The sequence below is a fragment of the Leptonotus elevatus genome, chromosome 7, assembly GCF_054856555.1.
Source record: "Leptonotus elevatus isolate MCC_2025b chromosome 7, RoL_Lele_1.0, whole genome shotgun sequence".
NCBI classification, from domain to species: Eukaryota; Metazoa; Chordata; class Actinopteri; order Syngnathiformes; family Syngnathidae; genus Leptonotus; species Leptonotus elevatus.
The window spans coordinates 19,379,755-19,393,865 of NC_141245.1; the positions used below are offsets into that span (position 1 = coordinate 19,379,755).

Sequence of the window (14,111 nt, forward strand, 5' to 3'; positions counted from 1 at the left end):
GTGCCATGAAGGAAATGTGTCATCACTGAGAAAGTATCCAACAAGATTTATTGTTGATTTTCACACCAAATTAGAGAGACTAACAAAACAATTTTTTTCAATCAAGTTTGCATTTACAAATAAGGTGCTTTTTAACAAGGTTTCTGAGAGAGAGAGAGAAAAAAAGAAGCTAAATATTATGCTAAAAAAAAAAGATTATAATAATGAATCTAGAAAATAATCTCGAATCTAAAAAATGGCCAAGATGATGATACTGGTGATGACCGCCACCACAGGGTCGCTGTAGCGGCTCGCTGATGAACCTGAAGAATAAAAAAAAAAAAATAGATAAACAGTGGGTTCAATTTGAGTTCTGTGATATTATTTCTATTTTTTCCCCCCATATTTGAATGTTGTTTTTATTTGTAATTGAAAATAAAGACATGTCCGTTCTCACTGTAAGTAGCTGCATTGGTGTGAAAATCTTCTAAAAAAGTCAAACAAAACAAAAAAGTGAACTCAAATACATTGTACATACAGTGTTGATGACTAAAGTCAACTAATACTCACCCGTGTTCTTTTTTGCCACCAAAATGACCTGCGAGGTAACTGTAGCATTAGCTAACACATCCTCAACCTCCCTTCTTCGTCTTTTGCCAACTGCGGGACAAACCTGTTCAAAACAAACAAACAAAGGCTCTTTTCCCATCCAGGACTTCCCCGATAGTTGTATAGGTGTGATAAAACATTTGTTTCGCTGCTATTTGATACCATTGTTTTGTCAGTCCGTCTTCACCTTTCCTTTTTTTTTTTTTCCTTTCTAGCTCACTCCCATCTTTATTTTCCTTCCTTTATTAAATGTGTTAGTTTGAAAAGTACATTTCCCTATTGTTGGCCCACCCTTGTATCGAAAATTGTGAAATTATAATGTAGAGCAGCAATCAATAAGGCAAATCATAATGTGTTATACAGTACGTAAAGTATGACCTTTAAGACTCAGGATTTAGGGAGAACAATTCACTTATTATGAAAATAGGCAAACAGAGCGTAAAATATTTTTGCTCAAAAATGTGCGGGGAGGTCACGTTTCTCCAAATTCCAGACAGTTTTTTCTGTCTGAATGTTAGCATAGCAAGCAGGTTACATCATGGTTCAGGAAGCTAAACGTGATGATTACACAATGTGATTTAAATGGCTAAATGAGATAATAAATAATGTCAAACAAAAGTGAAGAAACCAACAGAAGAAAAAGGGCAGAAGGAAAAAATGTTATATTAAATTTATATTAAATTCTTCTTAATAATTGTCCTCTATACATTTATTTACTCATTGGTCTGTCTCTATGTTAGCGAGCATGCTACTTCCTGTTCAGGAAGAATGATGTAATGCTGCATTCGAGGATGGTCCTTCAAACCAGGAAGTGTGTACGGGAACGCCCCCTTAAACTCGGAAATCCCACTTGTGAAGTGGGTGGGGGGGGGGGGGGTACCGCGACTTCACCGACGGACTACAATGTGACGTCACTCTACAATGGCGTGAATGGTAAAACACAATTTACTCGAGTATAAAACTAGATCGCTTTCTTCATTCATAACTATTCAACATAACTTCCCATAACACAACGCACGTGACAGTATGACGCTATCTTCCTGCATGAAATTATATATATTATGACATGGAAACAGCTTCCATATAGTGTTGTTGTTTTTAGCTTGGCTGTTTGAACAATTTTATTTAATCCCAAATCTTGTACTTTGTAAAAAAAAAAAATATTTGTCTCACTCGTATGTCTGTAACTTTGTGTTCTTTTGTCTTGGCCAGGTCTCTCTTAAAAATTTTTTTTTTATTCTCAATGGGACAAACTTGGTTAAATAAAGGTTAAATGAAATGGGGGGGGGGGGTGAAATTATACGGTGAACTACTGAACTGTGTGGAATGCTTATGAAATAAGATAAATACATAAATGAAGTAAAATTGCGAGAAGGCAAGTTTGCTGGAGGTCAAAATGTGTTTTGAGGACCACAATAAAAAACAATTGATCACTATCCCCCATTTTGGTTGCTTATTTTCAGATCGGAAAAGCCAACTTCCGACCTTCCTCGAATGCAGCATGGATGAGACTTGTGACTCAAATTGAAAAATGAACTCCTCCATCAAAATTCTTTTTTTTAAATGTGACGTCATATTTTTTGAGGCTACCAAGATTTCCAAATGATCGAACTCAAAAGTAAGCAGCTCCATTCTATGTATTTATTTTTTATTTTTTGCTCATTTGCCTGTTGATAAGTTACTTAACAGATTACTTCTTAGCATCGGGGACAATTTGCATTATGAGACTCACCGGCTTTAGAGAGTCACATGACGACACTTCGCACAGCCTTGTGACACAATGTAGGTAGAATGTCGACACGGTCCGATTCTTGTGCTCCACAAATCGAAAAGCCTCAAATGAGAAGTGCGCCACCTGGGAATCACCATTGAGGATCACCTCCGTCTGCTCGTCACGTGTACATCTTGGGAGGACAAAGAAGGTGTGGGTGAACGACAAGAGCTCCGTATCGTGTTTAACTCATTCGCTGCCATTGACGGCTATAGACGTCAAAAATTCATTTGAACTATTTCTATTAGTTAAACATTTTTTTTCACTTCTGTTAACAAGAGTATGAAAACCTAGATTTTTTGTTTATTGTATTAGAACAAATATAAAATTTGTCATTAATCGTGAGTTAACTACTTAAGTTACGGCCCTAATTTTTAATAATATTTTCTTTAAAAAAAAACAATTAAAAAATTGTTTTTATTATTATTTTTTTAAAGTAAATTAATCTAATTAATCGCATGACTTCCCTAGTTAACTCACGATTAATCAAAAATGTTATATCTGTTCTAAATGTACAAAAAAATTATTTTCTAGGTTTTCATACTCTTGTTAACAAAAGTGGAAAAAAAGTTAAACCAATAGAAATAGTGTGTGCTCACCCGACAAAAAGGTCATAGAAGGAGTCGAAGTCTGGGAAGGGGCTTGTGGTGGCGTAACATCGATCCAGCAGCACGTTGAACCTTTCGGGGGGAGCGGGGGGGAGAAATATCAGCAGTCATTTCTTGTCCTGATCACTTCATAAAAAAGCTCTTAGAGGACGACTGGTACTTGTCTGTTAAGTTGGTGGCTCGTACAGCAGCGTAGATTTTGGTCTTCAGTTGGAGTCCTGTCTCTGGGATGGTAAGGAGAGTTTGGTACTGATCATCCTGAAAAATCAGATGACGCTCTGGTTAGCAAAACCTATGGATCAGGACACTTGGCATTTGTCATGTAAATGATCTTTTTAATTCCTTTTCTTCAGCCCTTTTAGCTTTTAGCTTTGAACTGTTTTTGTTTTGTTGTATTTTTGTTTTTTAGCTCCAAGTTTCCTGGGTGCCTTTCCTCACATGGTTTCTCCGCCATTGTTGTATTATGTTCTATGGATTTTAATTGTTTAGCACCTTGAGTTGCATTTGACATTTTAAAGGGACATTCAATGCTCCCTAGCACCATCTAGTGGTAAACTAATAATTAATTAATTTAAAAAAACAGCTAGCTCCTCTCGCTAGCCGCTCTTGTTAGCCACTCCAGCTTATGGCGCCGACTAACTCCCGCTAGCTGCTCTTGTTAGCTGCTCCGGCTAATTCCGGCTCGCTCTGCCAAGTCGACGTCGCTCGCCGAGATGCTCGTTTGCTCACGGCCTCACGCAAAATAAGAATTTGTGGTAGGCTCGCGAAATTTGGTCTCTCTGAGCCACCGTAGTGTGCCTGCTCCTGCGTGATGCAAATGATATTCTTTGACCACTAGATGGTGCTAAGGACTACACGCTGGGTCTTTAATGTATGAAATGTGCTATATAAATATTGATTGGTTGGTTGATTGTTTGATTGATTGGTTAGTTTATTGATTGATTGACTGACTGACTGACTGACTGACTGGTTGGCTGGCTGGCCTATGATTGATTGATTGATTGATTGATTGATTGATTGATTGACTGGTTGATTTGTTGAATGCTTGACTGATTGGTTGACTGATTGGTTGACTGATTGGTTGACTGATTGGTTGACTGATTGGTTGACTGATTAGTTGACTGATTGGTTGACTGGTTGACTGATTGATTGACTGACTGACTGACTGACTGACTGACTGACTGGTTGGTTTGTTGATTGGTTGACTGACTGGTTGGTTTGTTGATTGGTTGACTGACTGACTGACTGACTGACTGACTGACTGACTGACTGACTGACTGATTAAAGTACTAACCAGTTCGACATGTACCCTGCGTTTTGCCATAAGGCCCCAGCTTGCCCCTTAACCTGATCAGGATAACCAGCGTCACAAGTGGATGAGTTAGTTGCACATTCAAATCCGCTCTTACTTCATATAACTCCAAGCTCAACGTGCTGATGAAGCTGCCGTTGTTGTCTTTAATGGCCACGTTCACACCGGATCTGTAAAGAATTTTACAAAAGGAGGGAGTTTGTGACTGCGAGAACCACAAAACCGGCACGTTACCGCGACACGTCCCACTTACACCCCCAGCTCCGTGTTGTTGAGGATATATTGCATGGGGTAGAGGCAAGAGAACATGTAGAGGAGCTGCGGCCTGTAAGTGATCATGCCGGCCGACGGGTCGATGGAAGTGACGCTGCCGGAGATGTTGGCAAATTGGACGTTGGAGAAGTCGGCGAATGCGCCGGTGCCCACTTGAGTGATGATCTTCAAAGAAACGCTTCAGTCAGATCATTCTGCTACCAAAGTGACAACAAGCGTGACGACCTACATTAAAGTCGTTCCCGCATGACGACATGGAGCTTCCGTTTATGGGGAAGCTGAAATTTAAGACGGGCGGGTCGGCAGTCAAGTCTGCCACGCCAAAACATTCGTCGTTGTTCAACTGGTTATTGAGCACCATGAGGGACTCGTTGTAGAGAGCTTGGTACATGGGGCAAAGGAAGATGCTCAGGTCCATGCGGTCGGTGTCGCAGTGGACCGTTATGTCCGAATTTTCTGAGACAAACGCAACAAGGCGTCACACTCCGCACAACACAAGCAAAATGTAAACAAAGTATCAACACGCAGTACCTGGTGGCCTGTTTGTGTCACTCGTAACGCATTCGGGTGGTAGCTGACCCAGGGTCCCGAAGAAACCAAGATGGCACACGAACAGCACCAACCTCATTTTTCTGGACATATGAGACAATACAGTGAGAAACACACGGTGGAGAAAATCAGCTGTACAGCTCAATAAATACACAAAAAAGTCATAATTAAATTAGAAATTTTTGGAGAAAAAGTTGTAAAATTATTGGGGGGGGAGTGTGATTTTGTAAGGCATTGTTTTACAGAAAAAAAATGTGGGCCTATTACAAGAAACGGAAATAATAGGAGAAAAAGATTGGAAAAGAAAGTTTGCAAATTTAGAAAAAAGTATGTATGAGACAAAGTCTAATTTTACAGAAGAAAAATCATAGTTTTATGAGAAATTGTAGAATCTCAAGAAAACGATGTAACTTTACATTACAAAGTTACGACTAAATTGGCATTTTATGAGTAATCGCCCAAAAAAATTTTAGAAGGTAAAAACAGCCTTAATTTTAAAAGAATGAAGTCTTGCGAGTATAAAGTTGGACTGTATTTGTATACTAGAATTAAGTAAACAAAGCCACAAGCACAAAATTAGTATTGAAATGTTGCAAGTTACAGTTTTATAAGAAAAATGTCATGATGAGAATTTAGTGTTTTCTTGTTACATTATTTTTTAACACTTTTTGTGATATTATGACTTTATTTCCCGTAACTACATTTTTCCTGTGTATTTTTCCAGTTTTTTCCTCCCCTTTTCTTGCAATCCTAATATCCCTCTAGGGCTGCTCGATTATGAAGAAAATATTAATCACGATTCATTTGGTAATAATTGAAATCACAATTAGGACAATCGTTTGTTTTTTTGGTACACATTTTTTTTTAAACATGTAAAAATATAAAGACAAATACATTTCTTTGATACAATATAATTATGCAAGTTCCTTTAGTACTAAAAAAGATTGATTAAATTAGTTATTTTAAAATAAAATAAAAAGTGCAAATATATAGATTTAAACAACTCAAAATTAGTTGTTTACGATTATGCCGATTTTGTAATTGTGCAGTGTAATAATTGAAATTGTAATTTAATTTTGATTGATTATCCCTAATATTCCTCTGTCGTTATCGACTCAGAAGGATTTAAAAAAACCATCTTTATCTTTTGATATTCACAAAAATTTAAATAAGTTTTTTTTAAACGGCACTTTTTTCTTTTTTTTAAATCACAGACAAGTATTGTGTAAAAGGAAGCAAATAATTATAATACATTTCTAAAAGTCTGTCATTGTCACAAATATAAATAAACAATTTCATGGTTACAAATAATAATGATGAGTTCTCACCTGTATATCATAATTTTGCGTCTTCCAGTCGTCACGCACATGACTCTATTTATAGTGCCACCTCGAGGGGCGTATGTCTCGGCGTATGAGGGGAACCCACAGAACAATAGTGCAACATGAGCCCTGGCCTCCACATCATAAAATCTCTTATTTTTGTCTTTCCGATTTCTAAAATTAACCTTTTCATTTGGGTTAGGGGGGTTGAAAAATCTGACATTGTAAATATATCATCGTTATTATAGTTATACTGCAGGTAGCCAAGAATGATTTATTAATCGTGTCATTTCAATTTCAATCAAAAAGGTGAATGTCTTCATTTAAATAAAAAATAAAAAAGCATGTTCTTAATTGTTTATGTTTCTAAGGTGCTATACTGACTGTGCTTCCCTTGCGCGAATGCACGGGAAACATATGGGAAGTGCAAGCGTTGCTTAGCAAACAACAGCAACAAACAAAGTGATGTGAGAACACTTCATCCTCACAGATCTTTTGATGTGATTACAGAAAAAGAAAAAAAGTGCTCGGCACTCGTCAGACTTTTTTGTAACCGACACTTTTGTTGTGGCCTCTGGGCTATCCTGTACACTGTAAAAAAAAAACTCACATAGAGAATGTTGTGGCTGTTAAGAAAGGCCACACCCGTGTGGGAGAAATCCTGTTCTTGGTCTTTGCATCAAGGGACGTCTTGCTTTACTGCTCCCACAATACGCCGCTGTGTGAAGAAGGGAAGGACGTATTACAATACATTAGACAGCTCACCTTTCAAATGCCATTTTTAATTACTTTTGTCATTGGAATAAAAAAAATGATTATCTTAGAGCCATACCTTTGGTGTAAATATGTGACTGAACGTCCTAGAGCAGTAAATCTTCTACCCTGGGGAAATACGACTTGGGTGTACACGTTGAGACCAATTGGCCAAAGGCACATTTTGTAAAAGTAGCACGCACAGAAGAGACCCCGGAATAGCAACTGTGACCTCATTTTAGGCACAGACAAAAGTGTTGGACGACTCCCTGTTTGGTTGCCACGTGGTCCCTGCACCACATGGCAACAAGTCATCCATTATTATTTGGAATGAGCAGTAGAAAACCAAGTTCAGTCAACTTGATTTTTCATTTCCCCCAAGTTGATTTTGCGGGTTTCTGCATTTTACACGGATGCGGGATCAGGGTGCAAGTTTGTCTCCAATTGCCCAATGAACTTTGCGCACGCCAATCTCATCTCTCTGTGCCCGGTGAGTCAATTTCGCCCTGCGCCTTGACCACCCTGATTTTAAAGGCAGTGAGGGGAGCCGCTTCGATTGGCTGGATGTCAGGATGTCAGGCTGTCAGCTGACAAAAAATACCCTATTCTATCTGCGCTAGTCAAGCAAAATAAGAAGGACAACCATACGTGAAGTTAGACGGCGCTTTGCACTAGACTTGCCGTGAGCACGAAAATGGGGCCCAAAATTTCAGTTTTTGTCTGTGCATGTTTACTAGCTGCTTTTTACTTCAATGTACAAAGTATTTATTGTTTAAAAAAAAAGAAAAAGAATAGCATCTACTCACTTCTGGGGTCTAAAATAAAAATAAAATAAAAAGTAACTAAGGCAGAAAATTCATCCTTTTACTACTGTTTTATTCTTGTTTTCCGAAAAAGTTAAAATGCGACTTGGGCAACTATGCTATTAGAACGGCATTTTTGACGCATTTGACTTGTTTCTTTAGTTCTTATCGTACCTGTGATCGTTTTAAGTGACTGACTGTCAAGTGTCATGTCATGTGAGTGTGACTTTCATGAATGGGGACAGGTTACAAAGGCGTGCGTGAATGTTTGCAATATAAATGTACAATCTCATGGGGGTCAAACAACAAACAAGCCTCTTCTCTTTCCAGGCATGGTTGTTTATTTATTTATATTTATTTATTTATATTTATTTATTTATAGACAGATTTCAGTTTATGTGTAAGACAGTTTTAACAAACATGAAAGAAAAAATAATCTAAACAAACTGTGCTCACTGCTCAGTAGTTTTCCACCGTTGTATAACTGCATGCGATGACGTCATAACTGTTCAAGCCGGTTTTTCGGTGGGCGGAGTATGTTTAAACCAAAGAAATGCCTCCCATGCCAAATATCTTCCCTTTTCCCGGTAGCAACAAGGAATTCCTTTTTTTTCATTGGACCGTCGACTGACGCACCGGCTTCCGTGGCCCCGCATTTCCTTCTCGTGTCCTTTTCTCTTCTCCTCGTCGTCACGTCGCCGGTTCGTCCAGCTGCACCGCAGAGGCCTTAAAGTATCTCCACACCTTGTCAAAAAAAAAAGAGGTAAATACGAACATTTGGCATTTTGTCTATACTGCAGTGACTCGTGTGTTGTTTAAAAATGGAACAAGCCAATATTACGGAAGTTAGGATAGCCAACCACGAGGTGGGTGACGGGACAAAAAATGGCCTTTTTAGCATAACATGCTATAGGAGCCGGACTATTACCAGTCAAATGGCTACTATTGATTATTTTCAAGTGTCGCAACGTACACGCAACTTAATGTAGTTAAACGACTTATGAAACTTGTTGCATAAGTGTAGCTTGTGTCCAGCATGGTGATTTTGCGTCAACGAGGTAATATAAGGTCTCGATAAAAAAAAAAATTGAAACATTGTCGTAAACGTGTCACGCAATTTTTTTTTAAATAAAGGTTTGCGTGTACGCTTAATGATCAGGAAAGTTCTTGCCTCACTTGTCTCCAGGAAGTGAACGGCCACACCCTGGTGGTAATGAGTTGTGGGTGGAGCCCAAGAAGTGCGCATGCGCACTTGATCACCTTTCGGTCTCCATTTTACTCCTGTCAGGTTTATGTGCCTTTAGTGGGTTTTTAAATTACATTACATTACAATTTAAAGTGCTTCTCAGTAAAAAAATAGTAGTACATGTACTGTATAAAATGACATCCATTGGCTTTGTTCTTTTAATTGCTCATTGTCCAATTATGTTTCAATTCATTTCATTCCGATTTTCCCCAAAAGTAAACCATAGAAATACATTTTTTCGCTGTACTTGTGCTTCATGATGACATAGCTATTTTCTCCCCCCTTTGCAGAAGCCATGGCCAAGACACCAGCAGTTGGTATCGATCTGGGCACCACCTACTCCTGCGTAGGCGTATTCCAGCACGGGAAAGTGGAGATCATTGCCAACGACCAGGGCAACCGGACCACGCCCAGCTACGTTGCCTTCACAGATGCAGAGCGGCTGATTGGTGACGCAGCAAAGAACCAAGTCGCCCTCAATCCCACCAATACAGTATTTGGTAGGAAACGCTTGTATTGACTGCACCCCCCCCCCCCCCCTTCCACCTTCTATCTAATAATGTTGTTGTTCACCTTCAGACGCCAAGCGACTCATTGGCCGCCACTTTACCGATGATGTAGTTCAGTCTGACATGAAGCACTGGCCCTTCACTGTCATCGACGATAACACGCGGCCCAAAGTCGAGGTGGAGTACAAGGGCGAGAAAAAGGCCTTCTTCCCCGAGGAGATCTCCTCCATGGTGCTCCTCAAAATGAAGGAGATTGCAGAAGCGTACCTCGGCAAGGTATGTCGGCTGCATGCGCTTTTGCGTTTATTCTCTCCAAAAGATGGCGGCATTAAGCGGTTTGCGCCACCGTGAAAATGAGTGAATGTGATGTAAAATTGTGTTTAGTTTTTTGCAAAAATGTCATGACAGTTGGTCCCAACGTTGTAGGCCACGGTGCGACTTTTCCGTTGTTGAGTATTGTTTTGTTTTTCGCAGCCCGTAACCAACGCCGTGGTGACCGTACCAGCTTACTTCAACGACTCTCAGCGCCAGGCCACCAAAGACGCCGGAACCATCTCCGGGCTCAACGTCCTTCGCATCATCAACGAACCCACCGCCGCAGCCATCGCGTACGGCCTGGACAAGAAGGTGAGGACTTTTTTTTTTTTTCGTTCTCCCCTTCTGATTTTATCTTAGTGCAGCACTGTGTGTTGACAAGTGCTATATAAATAAACTTGATCCAAGCTGCAATTTGATTTTCCCATCGCAGGTCGGCTCTGAAAAAAACGTCCTCATCTTCGACCTGGGCGGCGGCACCTTCGACGTTTCCATCTTGGCCATCGAGGACGGAATCTTCGAGGTGAAGTCCACGGCGGGCAACACTCACCTCGGCGGCGAGGACTTCGACAACCGCATGGTCAACCACTTTATCTCGGAGTTCAAGCGCAAGCACAAGAAGGACATCAGCGACAACAAGCGCGCGGTGCGGCGCCTGCGCACGGCGTGCGAGCGCGCCAAGCGCACGTTGTCCTCCAGCACGCAGGCCAGCATCGAGATCGACTCGCTCTTCGAGGGCATCGACTTCTACACCTCCATCACCAGGGCCCGCTTCGAGGAGATGAACGGCGACCTGTTCCGCGGCACCCTGGAACCCGTGGAGAAGGCGCTGCGCGACGCCAAGCTGGGCAAGTCGGCCATTAACGAGATCGTCCTGGTGGGAGGCTCCACGCGCATCCCCAGGATTCAGAAGCTGCTGCAGGACTTCTTCAACGGGAAGGAACTCAACAAAAGCATCAATCCCGACGAAGCTGTGGCTTACGGCGCAGGTATCGAGTTGGAAGCCAAAATCCCAACGGAAAGAATCAAAACATCGTCTAATTTTGTTGTTTCGTTTCAGCCGTGCAGGCCGCCATCTTGTCAGGCGACAAGTCTGAGAAAGTTCAGGACCTGCTGCTACTGGACGTGACGCCCTTGTCTCTGGGCATCGAGACGGCCGGCGGCGTGATGACGGCGCTCATCAAGAGGAACACCACCATCCCCACCAAGCAGATGCAGGTGTTCACCACCTACGCCGATAACCAGCCCGGCGTGCTCATTCAGGTACAACTCGCCGCCGCCATCTCCGTCACAAACGCACGTGACAAAAAAAAGAACTAACGGAGCGGGTCGCGCCTGCAGGTGTTCGAGGGCGAAAGGGCCATGACCAAAGACAACAACATCCTTGGGAAATTTGAGCTGGCCGGGATCCCCCCGTCCCCTCGAGGTGTTCCTCAAATTGAGGTGACCTTTGACATCGACGCCAATGGCATCTTGAACGTCAGCGCGGCTGACAAGAGCACCGGCAAGGAGAACAAGATCACCATCACAAATGACAAAGGTGCGCATGACCAAAAAATAAAAATAAAATCATGCTACGGGAGAAATTGTAAGTGGTTTGGTAAACGGGTGGATCTTACAAGTGGGTTATTTTCAAATGAAAGATGAAATATTGAGAAGAAGAAAGTGCATTTGGGAATAGAGGTTCATTTTTGTTTTGAGATTTAAAAGGTAAATGTTACAAAAGACAAGATTTCAAGAAAAACATCATAATGTGATCATTGAGATTTATTTCTAGGGGGAAAAAATAATACCCGAAAAGTTGATATTTTTTGGGTGGGGAGGTGTGATATTACAATACTTTTGGGGAAGTCCTATTTTGGAAACAAGTTGTATGGTTTAAGAAATTTGTATTACTAAAAAGTAGGGATGCACCGAAATGAAAATTTTTGGCCGAAAATTAGAAATGCTTGGCTGAAAACCAAAACTAAAATTATGGCGATTTTTTTTTTTTTTAATTCTTTTTTTTTACTATCATTGCATTTATAATAATTATTTATTTAGCACTGGCATTTTAACAAAGCACATTATAAATGGAAATGCGTCCACGCCGCAGACATTTGGCCAATGGTACGCCAAACGAGGGTTGCACATTTTCTGGTGGTGCGGTTGCACTTTATAGTCAACGTACATTAGTTCGCACCGGCGGGCACAGATGCGGATGGCGCATTTGGAGCGGGACATGGTGCGTTCACATATTCGCCAACGTTTAAAATTTAATTCATTAATTAATTTGTTCACACCAGCCAATCGGCTTCGGGAACGTACTGCAAAGTCACACACGGCGTCCTGTACAGGTCTAGTCACCCGGAGATGGCGGTAAGTGTTTAAAACTCTTGATAGCAATAGTGCTAACATTAGCTAAAGTATTTAGCATGGCCACCAGGATGCCGGTGAGAAAGTGGAAGCGGTCGAGGGGCTCTTTTAAATGGAAAGCGCTGCGGGAGAAAGAGTGGCTCACCCGTAGTGCAGTTGTGGGCAGCGCTCTGTTTTTTTTTTTGTTTTTTTCTCGAAATGCTGTAAAATAGTTTATCCAGCGACGCACCTCTCCTTCTTCAGTGTGAGCAATGAAGCTGCCGGTACTTGCAAGGTGAAACGCCAGCGAGCAATTAAACCGCGTTTGGTGTTTAATTCAAACAGACGCTTGCTTGCAGCGTTTTTTTTGTGGCTTGCGCCACCACAACATTTTTCGGCTTTAATTTTATTTCGGTTGAATGCATATTTTTGCCATTTTCGGTGGCCGAATAATTGGTGCATCACTACTTAAGGGTACTGGATATAACAATTATCTAAAAATGAGTCGTTGTTGTTTTTTTTAACCCCCCCCCCCCCAATAAAATGTATTTACTCCTGTTCCTCAAGAATATTGTTGCAAAAGTTTGAGGAAAAAGCACCAAAATAGGAAGTCAAGATTTAAAGGAAAAACTGAATTATTTTGGTGGTAGACTATTTTCCTCTCTTCTTTCCCCGAGAAACATTATTTCTCACAGAAGAATGTTTTCTAGTTTGTAGAACTTGCATTTACCTTACTTTATTTTATTTTAGCCATTTTAAGGCAAAAAAATCCTCACATTTAGAAGTGAACTTTTTCTTTCCGTTGCCCTTTGCCCTCAGGTCGTCTAAGCAAGGACGACATCGACCGCATGGTGCACGAGGCGGAGCAGTACAAGGCCGAGGACGACGTTCAGAGGGGCAAGGTGGCCGCCAAGAACGGCCTGGAGTCTTACGCCTTCAACATGAAGTCCACCGTGGAGGACGAAAAGCTGCAGGACAAAATAAGCGACGAAGACAAGAAGATGATTCTGGATAAGTGCAACGAGGTCATCAGCTGGCTGGACAAGAACCAGGTACAATCCTGACACCATGGCGTGACTTTCATGTTGGATTATTTTTAAGATCTTTATTGAATGATTTTTTTCCCTTCATCTCCCTCCTCATCCTCAGTCTGCTGAGAAAGATGAGTTTGACCACCAGCAGAAAGAGCTGGAGAAGGTTTGCAACCCGGTCATGACCAAGCTGTACCAGGGGGCCGGTGGCATGCCGGGCGGCATGCCGGGTGGCATGCCGGGCGGAATGCCGGGAGGTGGAGCTTTCCCTGGAGCAGGCGGCGCTCCCGGAGCAGGCTCGGGCTCGTCTGGACCCACCATCGAGGAGGTGGACTAATGCCAAAGCCAGTCCACCGTGACAGAAGTGTAATGCCTTGACTGACAACTGCTTCTTTTGACTCACTTATTTGTCTGTAGTGGCTTTTGACGTACTTTCACTGGCTTTGGGCTCTTTTTGCACACAAACTGACACTTTGGCGTTGCACCTGGAATTCTTCCGTTCTCAGTCTTTTCCATTCCAAAACTTTTTTTTCCTTAATAAAATTGTTCAAAAGCATCAAAGTTGTTATAGTCCTTGTTTGCCAGAAAATTCATTTTTTTGATTAAAGACGGCTCATCGGCTGAATTTATTGAAATTGTGTACGTTTTGTTGATAAATTGTACTTGTTAAATGAGCAGAATGCCACTACCCAAATGC

The 14,111-nt window shown here is 41.4% G+C and overlaps 2 protein-coding genes across 5 annotated transcripts; one reads left to right on the forward strand and one right to left on the reverse strand.

Annotated features, from left to right (window-relative positions):
- Positions 1-6: 6 nt before the first annotated feature.
- On the reverse strand, positions 7-9,154 carry LOC147171406 (zona pellucida-like domain-containing protein 1). 4 transcript variants are annotated; one of them, XM_086081565.1, is made up of 13 exons: positions 8,616-9,154; positions 7,256-7,305; positions 7,034-7,141; positions 5,084-5,184; positions 4,782-5,008; positions 4,533-4,717; positions 4,377-4,449; positions 3,128-3,225; positions 2,959-3,039; positions 2,321-2,492; positions 550-652; positions 437-466; positions 7-302 (listed from the first exon to the last, which is right to left on the reverse strand). In XM_086081565.1, the coding sequence occupies exons 4-13, from the start codon at positions 5,178-5,180 to the stop codon at positions 229-231; spliced, it is 1,140 nt and encodes a 379-aa protein (XP_085937691.1). In that variant the 5' UTR covers positions 5,181-5,184; positions 7,034-7,141; positions 7,256-7,305; positions 8,616-9,154; the 3' UTR covers positions 7-228. The 4 variants fall into 4 exon arrangements, with proteins under 4 accessions (XP_085937691.1, XP_085937689.1, XP_085937690.1 ...); XM_086081563.1 differs by lacking the exon at positions 7,256-7,305; XM_086081564.1 differs by lacking the exon at positions 7,256-7,305 and having other exon boundaries at positions 8,436-9,154.
- Positions 8,583-13,975, forward strand: hspa8b (heat shock protein family A (Hsp70) member 8b). Its single transcript, XM_086081561.1, has 9 exons — positions 8,583-8,742; positions 9,516-9,725; positions 9,805-10,010; positions 10,209-10,361; positions 10,483-11,038; positions 11,110-11,312; positions 11,391-11,589; positions 13,203-13,435; positions 13,533-13,975. Exons 2-9 carry the CDS (start codon positions 9,521-9,523, stop codon positions 13,749-13,751), a joined length of 1,974 nt encoding a protein of 657 aa, XP_085937687.1. The 5' UTR covers positions 8,583-8,742; positions 9,516-9,520; the 3' UTR covers positions 13,752-13,975.
- Positions 13,976-14,111: the final 136 nt, after the last annotated feature.